At 32.0% G+C, this 27,066-nt stretch overlaps 1 protein-coding gene across 1 annotated transcript in view; it reads left to right on the top strand.

The window, feature by feature from the left end:
• LOC126889883 (cGMP-dependent protein kinase 1-like) overlaps nt 1–27,066 on the top strand; it is a 57,595-nt gene that overhangs the window by 25,199 nt on the left and 5,330 nt on the right. Inside the window, exons 3-6 of the mRNA XM_050658593.1 lie at nt 2,004–2,503; nt 11,471–12,019; nt 20,114–20,350; nt 25,113–25,351. Coding sequence (XP_050514550.1) covers nt 2,004–2,503; nt 11,471–12,019; nt 20,114–20,350; nt 25,113–25,351 — 1,525 coding nt within the window. The remainder of the gene's footprint in view (nt 1–2,003; nt 2,504–11,470; nt 12,020–20,113; nt 20,351–25,112; nt 25,352–27,066) is intronic.

Below are 27,066 nucleotides of genomic sequence, written 5' to 3' on the forward strand. Positions count from 1 at the left end.
AGTAGAAATGATCTTTTCTTAGATCGACAATATAATAATAAACTCTGATAACATTATTTTTTTATTCTATTGTAAATTATCGCGGATGATAACGTTCTTTGAAATTTAAAACGAATTTACTTATTTGGAGCTGACACTAAAACTCAGTTTTTTCTATTTATTTTTAATTATTAAAATGATAAAGAATGAGTAATAGATGCTAATAAATAAGATATATAGTCAAAACTAATTGTTTTCGCCATTATTTTTCTTATCGAGGTTTAGGAAATAGATAAATTATTATTCTAAGGGAGTGGGGGTATGGATTGAAATCAACATTTCACGCAAATTTTTGGTTTTTTTTTGGAAACTATGGTAAAATTATTTTTTTAAATTAAACATATTCAGTGCAATTCAAATAATATTCAACAAACAATTCTAAGGCCAAATATTGAAAAATAGTTCCACCTAAAAAAAAATGAATTTGTGGTGGACATCAGAACTCGCAATTGGATCATGTGAAACAAAAAAATCAAAAAATTTTTATTAGCTTATACGTTTCTCGAGTTAACACCGTCGAGTTTCTTAGTTTTAACGATTTATGTGTTTTTGGTATCACACAGAAGACAAAATAACGAAATTTTTTTGTAAAAAAGGGCGAAAATCAACGTATTTATTATTGTTAAACAAAAAATCTCTTGAGAAAGGCACTCTGCCGAAACAGCTGTAGCGGTAATAATTGTAATAAATTTTCTGGAAGAATAGACAACAAAAGTTTTTGATTGTTTTTTTCTTAGACAAAATGAAAAACTTCCATCACATAAAATCTCTCGGTGGTACCTCACGAATGTCTAAGGAAAATATGTGCAAAATTTCAGGTAGATCGGTCAAGTAGTTTTTGAGTTACAATGTCCACCTCTTTTGAAAAAATCAGTTTTGAGAAAAACGCTTTTTTTTAACATCTTTTATTTAATCTCATTTTGTCTGTCAAATCGTAAAGTGATGCACACATGAAGATGTTTTTGAATCACGTTGTAATTTACAAAAGAAAAGGGAAACAGCTGTTGAAAATTTCTCATTATGCTCAAACGCGCTGGCACGAAGCAGCTGCAAAGTGAATAGAAGGTACATGCTATATTTCCGGTAATTTTGCTCCGATAAATCTGAAATTTTCAGAGAGTATTCTTGAAGTTACATACTTTCAATTATTAAAATAATAAATCGAAAATTTCAAAAATTTTCAAACCATACCCCCCCCCCCCTCCTTAATGCAATTCAAAGTATCCACAGTTAGTGTAACGTTATAAATCATAAAGCGTTTATAACGAAATTAAAATTCATTTGTCATCGACCTTCTCAAGCATTCTGCACCATTCTGTTCTGTCTCTTCCTGTTGGATTTTCCAGTTGATCCCGGTCTTCTCAGAGTCCTGTGTTTCCCCGTGTATCTACCTCATCTTTGGTCTACCTCGTCTTCTTATTCTCACCGGACGCGTTGTTAAAATCTTTTTAATCACGTTCGATTCGAGGCCATGACTACAAGTCCTTCCTACTGAGGACGGTTTCGCGATTGCTTATAATGGTAGTATCTTTTCCACCAAACTTCTTCTTAGCCTTCCATCGTCCATAATAGGTAAAGTCAATAATAGGTTTATAACCAGCTGCTTCTAGTTGAGCGAATTTTAACGCAGATTGTATTATTTTACGAGTTTGAGCAATCAAAATTTTTCGCATCACTTTACATTGTGGATGCATTTTACATTAAATAAACAATTATTACAACATTATTATTAAAAATTATTAAAAATTGAGATTTTACTTAAAACTTGTCAACGTCGCGAATAGCTACTATAGTGCAAGTTTCCATACAAACAGCTAAGTTGTTGTTGATCAACTGAGCGTTACGTGCCGTAATTTGAAATTTGCTAGCTTGCACAGTATGTCCGCGTTTATTCCTATTCTGGCTCACCTGTACTTCTTTCCATAGAACAGTATGTTATATATTTATTATTTTTACTATTCTAGTGATGAAGAGATCATACGTAATGCCATTAAGAGTAACGATTTCCTCCATAAAATAATATCAGAGGAGCAGCTAAAAGACGTAATAGCAGCGATGTACAACAAAGAAATTTCAGCAAAAGAAGTGATCATCAAACAAGGAGATAAAGGTCAGCATATGTACATTTCAGCCAAAGGAAATTACCAAGTCATTGTAAATGGAAAGACGGTCAGTCAATTCAGTGATGTCAGAGTGTTTGGCGAACTAGCTATTTTGTACAACGCCAAGAGACTTGCGACGATTAAAGCTCTCTCTTCTGGAAGTGTGTGGGTATTGGATAGTACGGTGTACCAACAAATTGTGCTTAGGAGTAATCTGAAAAAAGAAGACGAAATCAAGGAGTTTTTATCAAATAATGAGATTTTGAACGTTGTTGGAAGCGATGCGTTGCAAATTGTTTCGACGTTATTGAAGACTGAATTCTTTCCTACTGACCAAGCTATTGTTAAACAGGGCGATAGAGGTAAGTACGCAGATTCCATTATATTTTATTTCTAAGGACTTGTTTATCGAATCCAACCTCCTTGTTCTACTAATTGTTTAAAATATGTCATATGTAGTAAAAAATAATGATATCTTCTTGCACTTAGCTTCTACTTCTTTGTATCATCGACCATCAGCAACCAGAATGGTTGTCACTTTATTATTATCCCTCTAAGGGGAAATATTAGAAAATGATAACATCGAGAAAAAATGGGAGAAAATCGAAAATAACATAATTAATGCAGTAACAGAATCAATCGGAGGGAGAAAAGTAACGAACACTTAACATCAAAAATTAAAACCGCATGGTTTAGACAGGAAGCAAAGATAAAATGTGAAGAAAAGAAGAAAGCCTTTTTGCAATACAGAACACAGCAAATATAACAGGCATACAACCACTATAAACAAATCAGACAAGAAACGAATACTTTACTCAGACAAATAAAAAGGGAACACTGGTGGAGCATCTCAAAACAGATGGAACACAACAAGGAACACACCAGTAAAAGAGATGAACGAAACACATTCAGATGGAAACATGGGCAGACTACTCTCATCTACAGGGTGTAACAAAAATACAGGTCATAAATTAAATCACGTTTTCTGGGACCAAAAATAGTTCGAATGAACCTAACTTACCTTAGTACAAAAAATATGCACATAAAAAAGTTACAAAAAGTTTTGAAGTTACAAAATGAAAATCGATTTTTTCGAATATATCGAAAACTATTGGAGATTTTTTATTGAAAATGGACATGTGGCATTCTTATGGCAGGAACATCTTAAAGAAAAATTATAGTGAAATTTGTGCACCCCATAAAAATTTTATGGGGATTTTGTTCCCTTAAACCCCCCAAACTTTTGTGTACGTCTCAATTAAATTATTATTGTGGTACCATTAGTTAAATTTAATGTTATTAAAACTTTTTTGCCTCTTAATATTTTTTCGATAAGGAAGCTTTTATCGAGTTGAGGCTTATTTTTCAATATGTTTACATAAAAATTTTATGGGGGTTTTGTTCTTTTAAACCCCCCAAATGTTTGTGTACGTTCAATTAAAATATTACTGCGGTACAATTAGTTAAACACAGTGTTTTTAAAACTTTTTTGCCTCTTTGTATCTTTTCGAAAAGGCACCTTTTATCGAGATGTGACTTCTTTTTTAATATGGTTCAAAATATCCCTAAAAATGTAAATCATAAATAAATGTTCATATTATTACAAAGTCTACATAATCGTACTTAGCCATATACAAATATGTGGTGGATTTGACAAATATTCAAAATATCTCGATAAAAAATAACTTTTAGAATAAGTACTAAGAGGCAAAAAAGTTTTAAAAATATTGTGTTTAACTAATGGTACTACAATAATAATTTAATTGGAACGTACACAAAAGTTTGGGGGGTTTAAAGGAACAAAACCCCCATAAAATTTTTATGGGGTGTCCAAATTTCACTATAATTTTTTCTTAAGATGCTACTGTCATAGGAATGCCACATGTCCATTTTAAATAAAAAATCTTTAATAGTTTTCGATACATTCAAAAAATCGATTTTCATTTTGTGACTTAAAAGGGCTGTAACTTTTTTTATGTGCACATTTGTACTAAGGTAAGTTAGGTTCAATCGAATTATTTTTGATCCCAGAATATGCAATCAAATTTATGACCTGTATTTTTGTTACACCCTGTATATTTGCTGAATGTGACGATAATGAACCAAGAGAGGTGCAGGAAGTATTAAAAAATTAAAAAAATAGAAAATCACCAGGAGAGAACAGATTACCCAATGAATTATAAAGTACGGGGAACCAAATCTGACCAAACAACTAATAAAACCAATCCAAAAATAATACAATAAAACAGAATACCACGAGAATAGAGATTAAGGATCCTAATAACTCTATTCAAGAAAGGTGATAGGTCAGACCTGGATAATTACAAAGGAATTAATTTATTAAACACCACATTAAAATTATAGGTCTGGATCCCGCGTATGAAAAAAAAGTCGATTAATAGCAAGCTGAAAATTTGTTAATAGCTTAAGGGTGTCTAGTCGGACAAACTTTGATATATGGGAACAGTGGAACAAGGGAAGTTCTAATTGTGGATCAGGTTAAAAATTTGGAACGGTCAGACCACGAAAACGGCACATGTATTTTGTCCGACAGAACAGACTTAAACTCTCCGAACACAGATTAAACTCTAATGCAAAAATCAGACTGGTATATATCACCAAATGGGCGTTTTAATGAGTGGAACATGTAGAATATGTCAAATGACAGGAATTATGACAGGTGATAAAGGCAGTCTGATTTTTGCATGAGAGTTTAATTTCTGTTCGGAGAGTTTAAGTCTGTTCTGTCGGACAAAATAAATGTGTCGTTTTCGTGGTCTGACCGTTCCAAATTTTTAACCTGTTCCACAATTAAAACTGCCCCTGTTTCAGTGTTCCCATATATCAAAGTTTATCCGACTAGACACCCTTAAACAACTATCAAATCCAGAATATCTAGTCACAAATACAACAAAACAACAATGAACCCACAATGGAACATGGACGAAATGCAGAACACAGAGAAACAAAACAAAATCAAAACAAAATCAAAAATATATAGATCAACTTGAACAAACCTTGAACTCTGAAACAGTTTACAATGATATAGAAGAGCTGTGGAAAACGACTGCCGAAATAATAACCAAGATAGCTGACAAGATCTTTGGAAAGAGTAGGCAGAAGAGGGCAAAAAGATGGTATGACGATGAATGTCTGAAACAGCTGGAAAAAAGACAAACAGTAAGGAAGACATGGATACAACTACAAACAGACAAAAGTAAAAAGGAATACGACGACTGCCGAAAAGAAACAAGAAAAATGATACGCACAAAGAAAAGAAACTATAAACAACAAAAATATGAAGCTATGGAGAGAGACCGACCCAAACCAGGCTCCAAAGAATTCTATAAAGCAATCTACACTGAGAAAAGAGGACATAGAACCAATTCTATCCATACACTGAGAGACAATCAAGGCCATATGATAATCGACGATAAAGAACTAACAGACGAATGGAAAGGGTATTTCAGGGACCTAAACATCATACAGGAAGAACAGCACAAAGAAGAGATCTACACAACAGCAGAAAATCCCTCTTTTGAAGAAACCCGAAAGGCCGTAAATAAGCTGAAAAATCACATAGCGCCGGGTACAGACGAGATATCAGCAGAATTTCTGAAATATGGCGGAGAAACACTACATCGCCAAATCCACCAATTAATAACACAGATATGGTTAGAAGAAAGGATACCAGCAAGATGGAAGGAAAACATCATAGTGCCCATCCACAAAAAAGGGGACAAAACAAAATGCGCGAATTACAGAGGAATTTGCCGCTGAGACAGCTACTAGAAAAGGGATGGGAGTATAACAGACCCATACACAATCTCTTCATAGACTTTCGACAGGCATATGACAGATATATATATATATATATATATATATATATATATATATATATATATATATATATATGATGACAGATACATAATACCATGGCGGAGTTCTCAATACCAAAGAAACTCATTCGGATGACTAAAGTATGTATGGAGGATGGAATATCAAAAGTACGTGTAAATAATAAACTGTCTGACAACTTCGAAATCAACAGTGGACTCAAACAGGGTGATGCGTTATCTCCACTACTTTTTAACATTGTATTAGAGAAAGCCATGAGGTCGGCCGAAATAAAAACAGAACTGCAATCGGTTCAAGGTCCCAAGTTATTACTAGCATACGCAGATGACATTGATCTCGTTGGAGACTCCATGCTATCCACAAAAGCCATTTTCAATAAGGTGGAAGGAGCAACAAGTGAAGTAGGGCTGAGGATTAATGAAGAGAAGACGAAATATGTGTGTATAAATAGAACGACACAAAGAGACAGGGTAGGACAAAATGTGACGGTCAACACCTTCAATTTCGCAAGAGTACAACGTTTTAAGTGTCTGGGGGCCGTAATCACAGCTGACAACGATGTTACTGAAGAAATAAAAGACAGAATCCAATCAGCAAATCGCTGTCTATTGGCACTGGATAAGCTTATAAAATCAAAAAATCTTACAAGAAGTTCCAAGATCAAAATCTATAAATCCATCGTCAGACCTGTACTAACATATAGTTGCGAAACGTGGACCATGACCAAATCAAACGAAGAAAAGCTCAGACGTTTTGAATGAAAAATACTTGAAATGAAAAATTTTCGGACCTCACCACGACATTAACACAAACCAGTATAGGATCAGAACCAACTTCGAATTAAAATAACTCTACAATGGCACTGATATTTTCCAAGAAATTAAATCACAGCGACTAAGATGCGCAGGCCACGTGCACAGACTTCTAATCGAGAGACTTGTAAGACTGGTATGGGAAGAGATTCCTACAGGCAAAAGACCACTCGGATGTCCCAGAATGCGATGGAGAGATAACATCCAAGCAGGTAGGTTGATGGAAGACCGAACACATTGGAAGAAAGTTATACAGTCAGCCAGGACCCACCCATGGTTGTAGCGCTACGTGATAATGATGATGATGATGATGATGAGCAGAATAGAGAGTTATTGCCAACGTCTTTTAAGTCGACCTGTAATAAAAGATCCTTTATTTTGACATATAAGCATGCGCAGTATTGCGTCTTTTATTTTTGTCTTTTAATAAAATACAGGCCGCCTGTATTTAAGGAAAATTAGAGGACACCTTTATTTTAATAAAAGTTCCTTTATTTTGACATAACGTATCAAAAATGTGAAGAAAGGTCTAACTTCACTTGTATTTTGAATTTATCTTGTCGCTTCTTTGGATTGATAATTTATGTATTGTGGGATTGATATTTGATTAAACTTTCATCATTAAAGTTGTATGTTGGGTTTTATTTATTAAAGTAATATTCTGAGATATAGATTATTGATGTTTTGACCCAAACGAATATAGAAAAGAACATTTTATTGAAGCTTGAGTTATTACAAGAAGTTGTAAAAAGGAATATTATGTAAATAATTTTAAATTGTTACTAATTACAATGATCAGACTTAAAATATCAGTAACTCATTTATTAAACTCAATATATTTTACATTTTTCTATAGAAATAAATATTTATTGAAGATATAAGATCAATAAATTTTAATGAAAGTTAGGATTTGTTAAAATTCTAGATTCAAAATAGAGTTCTATTCAACAGATATATAACAACAGGTTAACAAAATAAAACAAAGGTTCAAGTATTTATTTTTGAAAATTTAATCTTTTATAGATTAGAATCTATTAAGTTTTTAATCAAAAGTATTAATACACTTTCATTTTCATGCCATCTTCTTCTTTTGGTTCTTATCCGTTTCGAATGTTGGAAATCATATAGCAATCGTAACCTTGCTAGCTGCTATTCGAAACAGTTCCATTGATATTCTCCCTCTACCAGGTCTTCGCTTACCTTTGACTGTACCTTGCAATATGTACTGCAGCAGGGAGTAACGGTGCTGATTTATCATATGTGTCCCAGATACTGCAGTTTTATGCGTTTAATGGTAAACACAATCTCCAATTCCTTCTTCATTCCTCCTTGTTCGTGATCCATTTCATGCCATCAGTATTTGTTTATTTAAACATTGCCAAAAAAATTAATAAAAACCAACATAAAGCTTAATTCTTCTATTATCTTTTTGTATATCGGGAAGGTTATCTGACAGATTAGAGGTCTTTTTATTTTCAGATAACTAATTATTGGGAAGTTTATATAACAGTATCCTTAGTATCTGTCTTTTCAGCTCCGGATAACTAGTTAACGGGAAGTTTTTCTCTGTCAGATATCTATTAGTATCTAATCTGTCAGATAAACTTCCTGATAACTAGTTATCCAGAGGTGAAAAGAAAGAAAGAGAGAGCCATAATGGATAAAAGATCAAACGCCAATAGCATGTATGTATATATTTATAAATTTATTATTTAAAACCTGCTAATGATCATAAAATACTTAAAATCAGTCACCAATATAATATTTATATAAATTTATTAACAAACTGCAGTCCAATAAAAATAAAATTAGTTTAAGCGCTAGCTTTAAATGTCGAACAATAATTTTAAACAAACACACACACAATTTAGTCGCATTAGATTAGCTCCTGGTTGAAAATGTACTGCCACAGCTTCTATATCAATATCAACAGCACACTCATTTGCCAGTATTTCAACGTTTTCTCTATTATGTACTACTGCAATATGTAAAACTGGACAAGCTGATATTATTCTTTGAATAAAAGGTAACTTGCATCTCATTACATATGGTAAAACGGGAAATCTCTTCACAATACCAAATGTTCTTTCAATAACAATTCTTGAAGGGATTTGTGATGGATTATAAAAACACAACTTCTGTCTGAAAATTCTGGAATGGTGTCATTCGGTAGTTGTAGTTGAGGAATGGATATCCACTATTCCCTAATAATATATTCTCCAGAAATTCCCCATTACATATACCCATAATGCAAAAGTATTTAAAAACTCCTAAAATAGTATTTCCAATTTATTGCACTTCCATATTATTGAACGATGAGTATTATGGGATATATTATGTTGTTCTCTAAACATCTTTAAATGACAAAATAATTAAATTTAACGTTTTACTCTTCAATTATCTTATTTTAATTTATATCGACAAATGGAATTTTATAGGTTATTTTTATATTTACAAAAATATTTCATGTCATTTGTCAAAATAAAAGATTCTTTAACTGCGTTTGCAATACCACTCTTTTAGACCCGTCCTGTATTTGTCCTTTATTAAAGTATCCTGTAATAAAGGATCCTTTATTTGCCGGTGGCAATAACTCTCTAATAACAACAAGCATTTAAGTTGTAAAGATCATGCACTGACGCTATATTTATAATGAGCAAGTACAAGAGAAATCATTAGAATACCACAAACCGACATATTAATTAAGAAGTTTGGATGTTTTATGTGTCTGCCCCCGTCTCTGAGTTACAGGTTCCGCCGAGAGATACGGTAGCATATTTTGGAATATTTTAGTTCATTTTGGAAGTTTTATAATAATTTTCTTTAATATTGAATCACTTCATTTATTTTGCTTGAAGCTAGGACAAATAATCCCCGGACAAATAATTCCGGACAAAAAATCCCCACAAATTATCCCTGGACAAAAATCCCCGGACAAATAATCCCCGGACAAAATATCCCCACAAAAAATCCCGGAAAAATAATCCCCACAAATTTTTTTGGACAAAATATCCCCACAAAAAATCCCGGACAAAAAATTCCCAAGAAATATTTGCTGTCAAATAGTTCTCTAAAAGTTTTTCTGAAATTTTAACAAATTTCGAATTCCAATTCCATGCTGAAAACTTTATTTTTGTGTTATATTTTTGTTAACTTTATTTGTTTATACATGACAAAAAGTGTGAGTTTTTTTCAAAAATCGTGGAAAATATGGGGAATGAGCTAAAGCCCCGTTTTCATGACAGGCGCTTTGATAACGCGCGATTAAAACTACATACATTTTACTTGAGACCGTTCACATGCCAACGCGCGTCTTAATGACCTAAAACGCGCGTTAGCATGTGAACGGTCTTCAGTAAAATGTATGTAGTTGTAATCGCGCGCTATCAAAACGCGCGTTGAGCGCCTGACATGAAAACGGGGCCTTAGCTCATTCCCCATATCTTCCACGATTTTTGAAAAAACTCACACTCTTTTGTCATGTAAAATTTGAAGTTTTCAGCATGGAATTGGAATTCGAAATTTGTTAAAATTTCGGAAAAACTTTTAGATAACTAATCGGCAGCAAATATTTCTTGGGGATTTTATGTCCGGGATTTTTTGTGGGGATATTTTGTCCAAAAAAATTTGTGGGAATTATTTGTCCGGGATTTTTTGTGGGGATCTTTTGTCCGGGGATTATTTGTCCGGGGATTATTTGTCCGGGGATTATTTGTCCGGGGATTGTTTGTCCGGACCCCCTTGATTGACCATTCTCCTCCATCAGTCCTTGTTCATTGCTTTCATCCTCCAATTTGTAGCGTTGAGCCTTTTGAAAATCTTCTATATTCATTTTCTACATTGTTTTGGATCAACCTCTTCTCTTCGTCCTCCAATTATTGTATTTGAGAGTAGCATTTTCTATAATCTACTCTCTGGCATCTTTTGTAGATATTATGTCCCAGCTATCTTAGTCGTTCTGTTCTTATTACACCTAGTATGCTGGGCTCCCCATATAACTGTCTCAGATCTACATTTGCCCTTCTGATCCAAACTTCTCTCTCGATTTTTCCTCCAAATATTTTCCTTAGTACTTTTCGTTCCCATATCTGCACTATATTATCTTCCATTATCTTGTTGATTTTTATTTAATGTCCATGTCTCTGATGCATCTTCTTCTTCTTGTAGTGCCTATCCGTTTCGGATGTTGGCGACAATCATGGCAATCTGTACTTTGCACCCTGCTGCTCTAAAAAGATTTGTAGTGGTTGTGTTGAACCACGTACGTAGATTTTTCAGCCAGCAAATCCCTCGCCTTCCCGGTCCTCGCTTTCCTTCTACTTTTCCCCTGCAAGATTAGTTGCAGCATTGTCTCTGATGCATAAGTTACTAATTATACTAAAATTACAATAAAGATGCACTAGAAATAAACAAATCAAGACATGTTGAATGTTACGAGGAGCACTGCCGAATAATGATTTACAATGTATAAATTTTGTTAATAATGATTTGGGATTTACAATGTACCTATATACATTGTAAATCGTGATTTGGGTGTGCTCCTTGTAAAAGTCAACGTGTCTTGGTTTATTTATTTCTAGTGCATCTTTATTCTGATTTTAGTATAGTCTCTTACGCATCAGGTGAAAGATTTACGTAAAAAAATTCTTTTAATTTCAGGTGACAAATTTTACATTATTAGAGCTGGAACTGTCACGATAAGCAAAGAAGGAGTAGGAACCGTTGGAGTATACAAAAAAGGAGATTGTTTTGGTGAACTGGCTCTATTAGAAGAAGATTGTAGACAAGCAACCGTAACTGCCAATAGTCCTGGCGTCGAATGTTTAACGTTAACTCGAAAAGAATTCGTAGATCACTTAGGAGACATCAAAAACTTCAAGTATATCAAAGTAAAAGACAAACCCAAGGATTCCATACGGTCTGTGCACGGTGAATACGACGATATTAATTTGTTTGATTTAAAAATTATCAAAACTCTTGGAGTTGGTGGGTTCGGAAGAGTTGAGTTGGTACAGCACACTAAAAATGAAAAGATTGTATTTGCATTAAAGTACCTCAAAAAAATTGAGATTGTTGAGCAGAATCAACAAGAACATGTTTTTAACGAGAAAAGGATTCAGATGAGTTCGAAGTCGCCGTTTATTGTCAGATTATACAGGACTTACAGAGATAGCAAGTATATTTATTTCTTGATGGAATCGTGTTTGGGTAAGTATAAAATATTATAATTGAGCAATATTTTTAATTTCGACCAATTTTGTGGGGGTCCGTAAATTTTTACCAAATTTTAGTATGTATATTGTTGTACCTTAAGAGAGTCATAGTTGCGACCGCACCGGGGGGCTTGGGGATGCTAATCCCCCAATACCCATAGGAACCCCCGTATGAGTTCGAATTTGTTTTTCCAGAGACATGCGGTCTCTCCCTGTACTTGCAACTTACATACAATACCGATCACTCCTCCCCGGATGTCTCGTTACACCATTGCTCCCCTCAGCTCCCCTTACGAAGCCCACGGTAGAAGGTAACCTTTTAGCCCTCTTGGTGACCTTGGGCCTCAGATATGCCCCTCGAAAGGATTAAAAATAGCCCTTTTTACGCTATATTTGAAGAGACCCAGGGCCTATTTTACCACTAGGCCCGTGAGGCACCTGCCTCGGGCCCGTATTTGAATGGGGCCCAGAAAGATCACCAAACAAAAGATGTTTATTACAATAACAAAACAAATTTTCAAAATTCTTTCATTTTACGAACAGGCAATGATAAACGATAACCATACAGTATGTCCCTGTAAGTTGTATCCATATGAAAAACTTTTTTATTATTAATTTTACGAAAAAAAGTTATTCTTCATAAAACGCTCTGCATGGTCCAAAACCTAAGATTTAACCATCAAATATCAAAATTTTTGAATGTTATACGAGGTATGTCAAAAAGTTTGAATTTGACTCAAGAGTATAGTAGCTTTATTTCTCACAATATTGAAAATTGCTATTATGAAAAGTTGTTTGGAATTAAAAACTATACTCTAATATGCAATTACATCCTTGTAATTGAAAAAAAATATTTTTTGAAAAATTATGGATAAATAACATTATTTTCAGTTATTTCAATTCTGATAACTCTTTTATTATTAATTTTACGAAAAACAGTGATTCTTAATAAAAAGTTCTGGATGGTCTAAAACCTAAAATACAACCATCTTATATCAAATATTATCAATTTTATACGAGGTATGTCAAAAAAGATAAATTTAGATCAAAAGTAAAGTACCTTTATAGTTCAGAATATTTCAATTAGAAGTATGTAATTACATACTGGAACATAGTTTTTAATTTTAAATAACTTTTTAAAATAACAATTTTCTATATTGTGAAAAATAAATGTATTTTACTCTTGAGCGAAATTCATATTTTTTGACATACCTCGTATAAAATTGATAAAATTTGACATAAGATGGTTGTATTTTAGGTTTTAGACCATGCAGAACTTTTTATTGAGAATCACTTTTTTTCGTAAAATTGATAATAAAAGAGTTATCTGAAGTAAAATAACTGAAAATAATGTTAGTTTTCCATAATTTTTCAAAAAAAAAATTCAATTAGAACGATGTAATTGCATACTAGAATATAGTTTTTAATTCCAAACAACTTTTTATGATAGCAATTTTCAATATTGTGAAAAATAAAGCTACTTTACTCTTGAATGAAATTCAAACTTTTTGACATACCTCGTATAATATACAAAAAATTTGATATTTGATGGTTAAATCTTAGGTTTTGGACCATGCAGAGCTTTTTATGAAGAATAACTTTTTTTCGTAAAATTAATAATAAAAAAGTTTTTCATATGGATACAACTTAGAGGGACATACTGTATAATTAAGTGGATAGGCACAAAGTTTCCTCAATAAACCTCAAAATCCTCAAAAAACTAACAAATATTTTTAAAAAATTTAGATGCAGAATGAAAGATTACATTATTACCGAAGGCCGAATGTCCCCTAGAATAAATAAAAAGTTTCTTTTGAATCAGATAATTTAAAATTAAAAATCACACTCAATTTTCTCTTTGTTTTACCCCTGTAACTTATTAAAATAAACATTATCGAAGATTTCAGGGACTTTCGGCCCTCGGCAGTAACGTAATCTTTCATTCTGCGTTTAAATTTTTCAAAAATACTTATTAGTTTTCTCAGGCTTCGAAAAAACCGAATGCATTTAAATAGCATTGAAGCCGAAAGTTTGCGCCTATCCCGTTAAACTATGTTTAATTGTTTAAATATAAATTTTATTTATTGTTAATAAAAATTTTATTCTCTTGTGCAACTATATTCCTATTAAAATTGATAGATTTAAAAAAGTTATTATTTAAATTATATTTAGGGGCCCGAAAATTGTGTAGTGCCTCGGGCCCAATTTGAAGTAAAATAGGCTCTGAAGAGACCAGTGGACCAAGTTTATCGCGCAAGGTCTCATTTTTCTTTCTATAATGTCAACTTTTTGGTTAAATAATTTTCCAAACTCTAAAAGATACGTTGTGTTTTAAGAACGAAAAGAATACTTACAAAATTTTATGATTTCTAATTAATTGTCAAAATTTAACTAAACAAAGAAAAGAAATGTCGAAACGGATGAACGAGTTTTTAAATACCTTTCAAACAAGCATTTGTAAATTAAATTCCTTCTAAATAGTGTATTCGAAGATACAACTGTTTAAAAAGAGTAATTTTTCGAAAATCGCACTTTTTTTCATTTTTAAACTGATAGCACCTTTGCCTGACAATATTAAATTGCCTAAACATTTAGGAGAAGGTAGTTCTATATTATAGTCCAGAGAAATAAGGATTTTCTCGGGACACTCAAAGATCCAGATATCCGACTACTTTTTTAGTTATTGTAGACATATAGGAAGAAAACCTACCTGTTTCCTGCCTAGAGTTCGCGTCCGTTTTTTAATAATTATTAACAACTAGCTGACCCGGCAAACTTCGTACTGCCTCAATAGATAAAAACAAACTTTTGTATACAATAAACTTAAAATAAACAAAAAGAATTCGTAATTCATAAACAAAAAATGCTCGATGTGAATGAGGTTTTATCATTATTTTTAATTATTACACATGATGTTTGAAGTAATAAAGTTTAGTTAGAAGTAACAAATTAAAGTTTGTAGTGCAACAGTTACAATCTTAAATTTGTTTATCTTATAATGAATATAACAGCTTTATTTTATCTACAGTCAAAACAATCCTGTATTTATAATTGGGTTCGGGGTTGTCTAACTATATAGGTATTGATTAATCAAAATAAAATTAAATTAAAATTAATTATAAATAAATAAAATTAAATAAAATTAAATAAAATTTCATAAAATTGAATAAAAATAAATAAAACTGAATAAAATTAAATAAAATGAAATAAAATAAAATAAATGAAAATGCTTGCCGTTTGTCAGAAAAGTTCGGTTTAGAGATACTTTTTGAAAATTTCGAAAAATTAAAAAATTCATATTTTGCCCAATTTAAGTCCAAAAGTTAAACAGTTGAACTTTTCTTCGATGAAATTTGTTGATCGTTCTTCTTCTGTCCTTAGAATATTTCTACGGCTTAAGATATTGTATTTCGGACACCGATTGCGCTAGAGAAAAAATTTTAGTACGGTTCTGCCCAGAAAGGAGTACACTTATTTAATTTCGTATTTTTCACGTAATTATTGTGAGAGTTATGACGTCATACGCAACCCCTTTATGACGTACGGGTATGAAATATAGATAACAACCTACTCCCAGTCCGGTCGAGTCTAACTGCTAAATTTCATAAAAATCGGTCAAGTGGTTTCGGAGAAGTATGGCAACAAACACTGAGGTCGGATAATTTTATATAATACATATAGATGTTAAATATTTAAATTGCAATTAAAAAATAACGGTTGAAGACAAAAAAGTGAAAATTTAAAATTTTATGTATCTTTTGCTTCTTCATCATACAAAATTAAGAAAAAACGGTTTGTCCAAAAATTAGGGAGACGATTAGGCAGGACATGTTGGTAAAGGGGATTAATATTGATATGACCACGGATAGTCCAAAAATTAAAAAAATATATCAGGGGGGACAAGCCCCCTTATGACGTACAGGTATGACAGTTTGTCTAAGAAAATAAAAAATAATTATGGGGGGGGGCAAGTCCCCTTTTTTACTTAGTTTGGTTGTACCAATTCAGAAACCTTCCCAGGTTCATGCACAACAACTTTCATTAAGGTCATCATATGATCAAATGCATAGTTTGCGAGTCTATAAGGTACATACATACATACATACATACATACATACATACATACATACATACATACATACATACATACATACATACATACATACATACATACATACATACATACATACATACATACATACATACATACATACATACATACATACATACATACATACATACATACATACATACATACATACATACATACATACATACATACATACATACATACATACATACATACATACATACATACATACATACATACATACATACATACATACATACATACATACATACATACATACATACATACATACATACATACATACATACATACATACATACATACATACATACATACATACATACATACATACATACATACATACATACATACATACATACATACATACATACATACATACATACATACATACATACATACATACATACATACATACATACATACATACATACATACATACATACATACATACATACATACATACATACATACATACATACATACATACATACATACATACATACATACATACATACATACATACATACATACATACATACATACATACATACATACATACATACATACATACATACATACATACATACATACATACATACATACATACATACATACATACATACATACATACATACATACATACATACATACATACATACATACATACATACATACATACATACATACATAGATACATACATACATACATACATACATACATACATACATACATACATACATACATACATACATACATACAAACATCATTATTATTTATATAGAAGAGGTAATATTTAGAAGGCTGTTAAAAAATAACGGTTGGTGATAGAAAAGTAAAAATTTAGGGTTGAATGTATCTTTTGGTTCTACATCATATAAAATTAAAAAAGAACAGTTTGTCCAAAAACATAAAACATAATTATGGGGGGCAAGCCCCTTTTTACTTAGTTTGGTTGTACCAATTCAGAAACCTTCCCAGGTTCATGTACAACGACTTTCATTAAGGTCATCATATGATCAAATGCATAGTTTGCGAGTCTATAATAGGGCAGTCAATGTGGGTATTTGGCTCTGAATTCCATCCTACTACACCGATTTACTTGATATTTTCACCGTAAGTAGCGAATAGTTCAAGAAATAAAGTCTACCCTATGCCGATGTGCGCATTTATCTTGGGGGTGGTTCCCACATCTTCTCGGGGGTGACATTTTTTTTGATTAAAATAGCCACGGCGTAAGCTATAGAACCTAATTCTTAGCAAAAACTTTTCTATAATTATTTTTTGAAAACTCCATACTTTTTGAGTATTCGCGATTGAAAATTGCCCATTTTCATTGAAAAATGACACCTTTTAGGACGGATTTTGGCGAATACCTTAAAAACTATGCATCTAACAAAAAAACTATATAAAATGTTTTTGTAGCTTATAAAAAACAGAAGAGATTCGTTCCTTCATAGATCTTCTAGTTATAATACAAAAAAGGATATGGTAGGTGAGGAGAGTTTGTTTTTTGGTGCATGCTCAAATCGGTGTATTCAACTTCAAATAACAGAGAAACAGTCAATTTTAGGTGTATACTGATACCAATAACTTTTGTAGCTCTTGAAAAGACCTTTAAAATGAGCAATATTAAATGTCGATTACAATCAAACTAAGCGAGATATGCTGCAAAAAATTGATGACTAATGTATTTTAAGAAGAAATGAGAAGTATATTTAACCCCTCATCCATCAGAATTATTTAAGTACATCGTTTTCCTTCTACAATACTTTTTACTATAGTATTATTTCTATTTCTATGTTCCAAAAGTTGGACTGGTTTAAAATGAATGGTTTAAAAAAAAATCAAATTATAGAGCACATTTTTAAATTTTCTTAAAAATCTTATTTTTCTCCATGTTACTCGAAAATGATAAGAGATACGAAAAAGAGATACCACACAAAAATAAAGGGTTTTTTAGATAAAAATTTAATCTTATTTTTTCAAAAACCATTTATTTTAAATCTATATAACTTTTTGAAGATAGAAATAAAATTATAATAAAAGGTATTGCAAAAGTAAAACGATGCATTTACATTCTGATGGATGAGGGTTAAAATTACTTCTCAGTTTTTCTTAAGATACATTAGTTAACAATTTTGTTTGCAGCATATCTCGCTTAGTTTGAACATAATCTACCTTTAATATTGCTCATTTTAAAGGTATTTTAAGCACTACAAAAGATATTGGGAGCATTATACACCTAAAATCTACCGTTTCTTTGTTATTTCAAGTTGTACACACCAATTTGAACATGTACCAAAAAAACAAACTCTTTTCACCTACCATATCTCTTTTTGTGTTATAACTAGAAGATTTATGAAGGTAAGTGTCTCTTGGTTTTTTTATAACCTACAAAAATGTTTTATATAGTTTTTTTAGTTAGATGCATAGTTTTTAAGGTATTCGCAAAAAACCGTTCGAAAAGGTGTTAAAGTTTCATTCAAAATGGCCAATTTTCAACCACGAATAACTCAAAAATATTGAGTTTTCAAAAAAAATTATAGAACCGTTTTTGCTTAGAATTAGATTCTCTAGCGAATTCCGTAGTTGTTGTAACCAAAAAATTTTTCCTTGCTAAGAATTCCACGCATTCTGGTATACAAGAATATATTTTCACTGTTACGGATCTAACCAAATTTCATAATGAAAAAATAAACTATAACTGGAAAGACAGATGGAAAGTATTGGCGAATACTTCAAATAATCATTATTATAAGATTCATCCTGTGTTACCATCCTTAACAGAATTACCACATATATTTCAATATAACATAACTAAACGATCAGCTGCAACTATCGTAAGACTAAAAACTAGTCACGGTGCTGTTCCAGCTCACCTGGCTAGATTCAAAATTATCGAATCAGGAAAGTGCTCATGCGATAATATATCCCAGTGTGATATTAATCACATCCTTTTTGGATGTTTTAAGAATAAAACGCTTTCAGACATATTTTCTGAAAACCTTGTAAAAAGTAAGGTGCAACTTCCAGCAAACATAACACATCTGCTGTCACTCAATCAGAAATCAATATTTGAACTCGTATGCAATTATCTATACGCTTCCGGATATATAATTTAGATTTGTAACAGTCCAGTTTCAGTTCGTAAATATATCATAATTAATAACTTATAATAAGATTATATTAATATGCAAAAATCTGTGGCAAATGGACTAGTTTCCATGCCAAACATCACCATCATCATCATCATCAAACATTTTTTCACCCTTTAGAAGGGGTGGGAACCACCCCCAAGATAAAAGCACACATCGGCATAGGGTAGACTTTGAATTAGGAGATATGTAGAGGCTATTACCAAAATTTCATTAAAATCCATGCAGCAGGATAGAATTCGGAGGTAATATCCTATTCTTGCTCCCATTGACTGGCGGGCGTATAAGGTACATACATACATACATACTATTATACATACAAACATTCATTTTTATTTATATAGATTTAGTGCAAACATCGCGATTTTTGCGATTTTTTGCACCCCATTCAAAAGCTAAATAGTTGATATAAAGTTAAAAAGTTAATTTGTTTTACACTGCATTTTTGCATTACACTAAAATGGCGGTCACATGTTTGTTTCCGTAATCATCTGGCAGCCGTTGTAGTGTAATCACATCAGATGTGAAAGATTTTAGTATTTAAAAGGGTTTTTCAGCCTATATCAGAAGCCTAACACTGTATCCAATCTTTAAAAAGTTTTTAATATGTTGTATTTCTACAATTACTCTTTTTTGAGGCATTTATAACCTGTAAGATGAAGCTCTGATGATTTCACGTGATATTGCCGAAAGTACTTAGCTGATTTTAATAAAGAATAATTTTTACACACTATCAATTTTTGAGAACATACACCTGTTGCCGGTTTGACCTAAGCCTATTATTTGGTCAAGATATGATTTAAAATTATATTTATATTTTAGGTGGGGATTTATGGAGTTTGCTTCAAAGACAAAAGAATAAAAGGTTTGAAGAAAAGGAAGCGCGATTCATATGTTCATGTGTGCTATTGGCATTCGAATATCTTCATTCTAGAGGCATCATTTATCGTGATCTTAAGCCAGAAAACTTACTTTTAGCTGTGAATGGTTACATCAAGTTAACCGACTTTGGTTTTGCCAAGAAAGTACCAGATCGAGGAAAAACTTATACATTTGCAGGTACGTTTCTGTCGGTACTGTTTATTGTAAAATAAATAGGAAATACCTAAAGCATTACGACACCTCTAACATTTTTAAAGTAAGACGGATCGTTATGAAACCTTTTGAATTCGATTCGGGAGAGATTCAGGAAAAAATTTAACCTACTAACATGAGGGACAAATGAAAATTGCATTGTTGTAGGCGAAAAATATATTTTCCAAGTGCATATCAAAGTGTTTAATAAAATAAAAATTTACAACTCGGAAAATAATCATGAAAATAAATTCAATTTTCATACTCGCGTGTTTTTGAAGACGTACCTAGATACCGGCAACAAGTACCTTGTACAACATCTTAATGCATAATATAAGTTATTATTTATGTCTTTTATGTAGTTGGGGACTGTGGTTGGGGTTTACCATTTTTATGTTTTTAGGTTGGTGTTTAATTAGAAGTTCCCCCTAAGGCGAATTTCGTCTTCCAAAACAAATATCTAGACTAAGTTATTTTAGACTTGCTAAAGCTTGAAAAACAAATTAGAAAAAAATATTATTTGCGTTATAAATAACAGTGGCGGCTCGTACCACTTTAAGAAGGTAGTGCCAGAATTCGGACAGCCGCCAAAATTTTTAGTGACGGGTTCACGATATTGTCAAAAAAGTTATTAAACAAAAATTAAAAAAAAAATAGGCGCTGATACTTTTACCTTATGAATCTTATGTATATTTATCTGAGGTGCCAAGAAATTGTTCAAAATTTATCAAAACAGTTCCGTAAATGCATTAGCAATAAAAAACTCTCAACTTACAACCATATTTACTGCTAACAGTACTTAGCTTGTATTACGATTTAGTCTCTATTTACAAAATTATAAAAATAATACTAGGGGAGACCGGGGCTGGTTGGCGCCCCGGGTTGGTTGACGCACTAAGATTTACTTACAACTAAAATACTTGAGAACATCGCAATCAGCGGTGTCCGAAGCATTTCGATGACCACCACTCACAAACGTTACTCTTAGTTTGAGATCAGTAGTGATAGAGTGTACACGGCACATTTTTCGTTTTTTGGCGTGGTAAGTAAATTTTTAATATCTCACACTTTTTGTTGTAAAGATTTTATTTTAAGAGATAATGTAATATTTTCTCTTGTATAATGATGGCAAAATCTTCTTTTATAATATGTTCTCGTTAGATTTAATACAAATGCCACATTTTAGGTATAGTTTTAGTAAATACAAAATGGCATCACGTGGGGTTGGTTGACGCACCCTCTAAGGGGCTGGTTGGTGTATGCGTCAACCAACCCCGATCCAAAAATTCACATTTTCTTTAATTTATTTTATTTCAGCAAAATGCGTATCTATAAAATAATGTCCGAGAAGGGAAAAACCCCACCAGATGTTATGCTAAGGGCAGTCAGAGAGGTAAAAGGAACCTGATGACGTTTCTCTTTTTGAAAACAAACTTGATTGTCAAATGAACTGTTCTAAAAGTTCCATTCAAGAGGAGAATAAGAACTCACCTCCTATCACTCCATTAAAATTAAAGCCTTTACCAAAAGCTGCAGCTAGAAAGGAACAACCTAAAAATAATAAAAGAAAGCGTCATACAGCAATCTTGACAGATACGCCTGTAAAAAATGCTCTTGAGGAGGAACAAAATAATACAAAAACTGCCAAAAGAAGGATTGGTTCAAAAAAAGAAACAAAGGCCAAAAACAAAAAAATGAAGGAAATTGATGAAGATTGTATCGATTCAGACGAAGAGGACTCCTTTTGCCTCTATTGTATGGACAAATACAAAAATAGTGCTTCGGGGGAAAACTGGATACAATGCTCAAATTACAAAATGTGGGCGCATGAGGCTTGTGCTGACAATCCTGGTATTTTTTTTGTTTGTGTAAATTGCGAAAGCAATTAATGTTTTTCTTACACTTAGGTATTTTAATGTTTTTGTACGTATGTTATCTACAGTTCATATTAATGTATTTAGTTATTTAGATTTACGCCTTTATGATTGTATGTATTTTTTTTAAGTTTTTTGATAAAATGTTTTTACATTTTAATTAAAAATGTGTTTTAAATTATTTTTTTTTTGTCTGCGTCAACCAACCCCAGGTAGTGCGTTAACCAACCCCGTGACGGGGCTGGTTGGCGCACAGTGACATACATGTTTCCTTCTCAAATTGAACATAAAGTACAGTCTGTAAGATGTTTATTTTTACAAAATCTCTTGCCCAAAAGATTAGATTTTCGTACATTGAGCAAAAAGTTGTAATAAATCTTTTAATTTAGCATCTAGGTACAAAAATGTAAAAAATGCGTCAACCAGCCCCGGCCTCCCCTATTTCATTATTTACACACATGCACAGAGTTGTTGTTCTGAAGCTATTTCCTTGTGGCATTTTTATAATTACGTATTTTTTATGGGAAATAAGCCACAATTTTACTAAAAAATGAATTTATTAACGTTTCGAAGCCCAAATCGGGTTTCGTTGTCAAAATACAAAATACTATTAAAATAAAACAAACATGTTGTTGCTAAGTAAAAAAATTATTCTAATAATTTATTTAATCTGACTCATTTATATTGGCAATTCAGACGTATATTATACATTTTAAAGTAGAAGACTTTAAAATGATATCGCCAATATTTATGAGTTGCGTTCCTGGGACGACTTTACTAAAAGATAGTTCATTCGATTACATGAAATCAATCCCAACTCAAGAATATCCGTCGCAAAAAAATCATAGCATGTGATCTGTCTTTAAAAAGACAACCAAATGCAACGATGACAGTAAAATTCTCGCGTTAGAGATTCCATAGTAAATCACGAGGGAAAACCAGAAAAAAACCTCGTGATACTATCCCGACATCGTAAGTATTTAGTCTTACATTTAATCTACCTTCAAAAAACTAATACCAAATTCTGACTTTAATATGTTTAAATTATAAATAATATTAATATTACATAGATATACAATAAGTAATACTAAAATATAAAATTTGTACTAACTCGATATGTTATTGACTTACTAATCGTGGTATTTTCTTTCTATTGACTTCCTCTTTCAGTATGGGTAACCACATCCTACTGCATTCTACCGAGGAATTTGCGACACTATTGGTTTCATTTAGCATAATTAGAGCCGCTTCTTTGATTTTTCTCTTTTTACTATCTGATTCTTTCAGGACTATACTTGAATCTCTCCACTGAACTCTATGTTCATTATCCTATGCGTGTTGATATATCTGAGATCTATCAAATTCTCTGTTTTTAATATAAGACTGATGTTCACTTATTCTAACGTTTAATGGTCTTGATGTTTCACCTAAATAAAATTGTTCGCATTCACAAGGTATTCTATAAATGCAATTATTTGTTCTTTCTTGTTCATTGTTAGGTTGAGTTTTAGATAGAATAGATCTCAATGTGTTTGTTGTTTTGAATGTTGTTGAAATGTTGAATTTATTTATTAACACAGAGTTGTGTTAATACTACTTTTAAAGTTTACGATACATCCTTCTTGTTTTTTTTTGGTTGCAAAGTTTTCAATGATTTTATTATTAAAATTATCAATACCATTTACAAAATACTTTTCTGCAGATAACATACCTAAGTCGTTCTACTTTCGTTGTATTTTTAACTAATGTTTTAATTCGTTTTAACATCGAAAAACAGCGTTCTGCTTCAGATATTGATATAGGAATGGTAATTAAAATGCTTAAAAGTGTAATAGTTTCATCCAATGTGCTTTTTAAACCTTCCTCATTTAATAAAACTCATAGCGGAATAGCCCCAGAAGTAGTACTTAATTCGTCTCACTAATACAGTACTTCTAATTCAGTTTTAAACCGAGTTTTGTTTAAAAATTAAAACTGTCTCCATGTTTCATTAAAAAATGATTCGGGAAAACGACACTTGTAAGCAGAAAACTTCTCCGACATAAATAAATTAGAAGCAACTACATGTCAGGAAACGGTAAACCGTAGATCTGGAACTTTAATTATTATGAACCTTTAAGTCGTTGTCTAATTCGGCACTAAAATTGACTAGTTCCTTAAATATGCCTCTATTTTGTGAATTTTTTTTCGTCGTGACCTCTTTAAGCTAACTCGAAAGCTCCACAAAACCTTATAAAATTTGTAAAGAAAAACCAACAAAAGAGTTTTTTAAGATTCTAATCTGATTCATTGTCAATTAATAAATTAAACTTAAGAAATAATCAAAATATTATTTATACTACACCCACGATCATTATGCACTAAAAGTTTAATAATAATATTATAAATACAAAAACTTTAACAGAAAATAGACATAACAAAAGCGACAAGCCAGCACTTAAAGAAACTCAAAATCTTATGCCCGGCACGAGATTCTCATTTAAGGTATACTAAATAGTCCAATATAGCTCTTTCTCTGTCACTTATAAAGGATGCTCGTAAAATCTTTCTCTTTTCAGCCGTGGCAGTACCAATTTTGGCTCAAGATTCTCCAGCCGAATAATCTCCGCTGTAAGTGGCAGCGATTGCACTACGCGCACAGTTGCCAGATTTTATATAATTTATGAAGATAAAAAGAAATACACACAAAAAATTAACAGGCATTAAAAGATTTTAAAAATAAAAAATATGCTTCTGCATAGTTAGGAAGGTAGTGCCATGGCTCTATGGCACTACCTCACGGGCCGCCACTGATAAATAAGCACTATAAATATTTTATTTTGCAGGAAAAACAATTGCTGATTCGGTATGTTAATCTTAATGTATTTTTCTAGGTACTCCTGAATACGTAGCTCCTGAGATAGTATTAAACAGGGGACACGATAGAGCAGTGGATTATTGGGCCTTTGGAGCTTTCGTGTTTGAAATGTTGTCAGGCAAAACTCCTTTTAGAACCGACGATGTTAGCCACATGAAAACGTACAATAAAATTCTAGGCGGAATAGACAATATTCCATTTCCAACTTATATAAATTTGAAGGCTAGACATCTTGTTGAGAAATTGTGTAGACCGGTAGGTAGAGATATATTTTTATAATATTACTATTTAGTCCAGAAAGCCACTGCGCATCCGCTAGCAAAAATATTCTAATTCGGATTTTTTGCACAATCTTACTCAAAAAGGACCCCTTTTGACAAATTTGCATGTTGCCAGGACCAAAAGGTGGTCAAAAATTTTTTAAACGTTTTTTTTTTGTTTTTTTCCTAAAATTATTTTTTTTGCATGGAAAAAAGTTTTTTTTAGGTTTTTTGGATCATTCCAAAGAGAAAAGGTTTTTAGTGACTTTTCTCTAAAGTTAATAGTTTTTGACATATAAGCGATTAAAAATTGAAAAATTGCGAAATCAGCCATTTTTAACCTTAAAAACTATGTGAAAAACTTAAAATTTGAATGTTGCCAAGGTAGGTAGATATTCTTTAAACATCGATTCATGAAATCCCGAAGAGTTTTTTGCAATACAGTATTCAAAACTCCTTTGTTTTTTAATTACTAATCGCGCGAGAGCGACACCGTTGCATGTGTATACAGTATGGTGCGAATGAAAGGAATAAATTCGTTATTTCGTAAACCGGCGACTTCAAGGAAAAAACCCGAAAAAGTAGATTTTTATTTTTAAGTTATGATATTGTGGCATATATGGAATACTGGTGACGTCATCCGTCTGGGCGTGATGACGTAATCGATGAATTATTTAAATGACAATAGGGGTCGTGTGGTAGCTCATTTGAAAGGTTCTTCAATTCTCTATTCAGCAATGTAAACATTTAAATAATTATTTATACAGGGTGTCCAAAAAATGTTTATTAAATTAAATTATTTGACAAAAAAAGAAGTAGAAGGACACCCTGTATAAATAATTATATAAATGTTTATATTAATGAATAGAAAATTGAAGACCCTTTCAAATGAGCTAGCAGCTAGCACACGACCCCTATTCTCATTTAAAAAATCTTCGATTACGTCATCACGCCCAGATGGATGACGTCACTAGTATACCATATATGCCACAATATCACAACTTAAAAATAAAAATCGACCTGTTTCGGGATTTTTCCTGAAAGTCACCAGTTAACGAAATAACGAATTTATTCCTTTCATTTGCACCATACTGTCGGTGGAAAATAGTGTCTCGCACGCTTGATTAGCAATTAAAAAACAAAGGAGTTTTGAATATTGTATTGCAAAAAACTCTTCGGGATTTCATTAATCGATGTTTAAAGAGTATCTACCTACTTTGGCAACATTTAAATTTTCAGTTTTCACATAGTTTTTGAGGGTTAAAAATGGCCGATTTCGCAATTTTTCAATTTTTAATCGCTTATATGTCAAAAACTATCATTTTTAGAGAAAAGTCACTAAAGACCTTTTCTGTTTGGAATGATCCAAAAAACCTAAAAAAAGTTTTCTTCCATGCAAAAAAAATAATTTTAGGAAAAAAACAAAAATAAAACGTTTAAAAAATGTTTGACCACCTTTTGGTCCTGGCAACATGCAAATTTGTTAAAAGGAGTCCTTTTTGAGTAAGATTGTGCAAAAAATTCGAATTAGAATATTTTCCCTATCGGATGCGCAGTGGCTTTCTGGACTAATTATAAAGGCTGTATGACACTATGCATTTTCTTGTATCATTTCTAATATCGTTTCTGATATCTGAAGTTGTATACATTTTCTTGTATCGTTTCTTGTACGTACATTTGTGCCCTGTATGACACTATGCAAGTTCTTGT

The sequence above is a fragment of the Diabrotica virgifera genome, chromosome 1 (assembly GCF_917563875.1).
Source record: "Diabrotica virgifera virgifera chromosome 1, PGI_DIABVI_V3a".
Classification (NCBI taxonomy): domain Eukaryota; kingdom Metazoa; phylum Arthropoda; class Insecta; order Coleoptera; family Chrysomelidae; genus Diabrotica; species Diabrotica virgifera.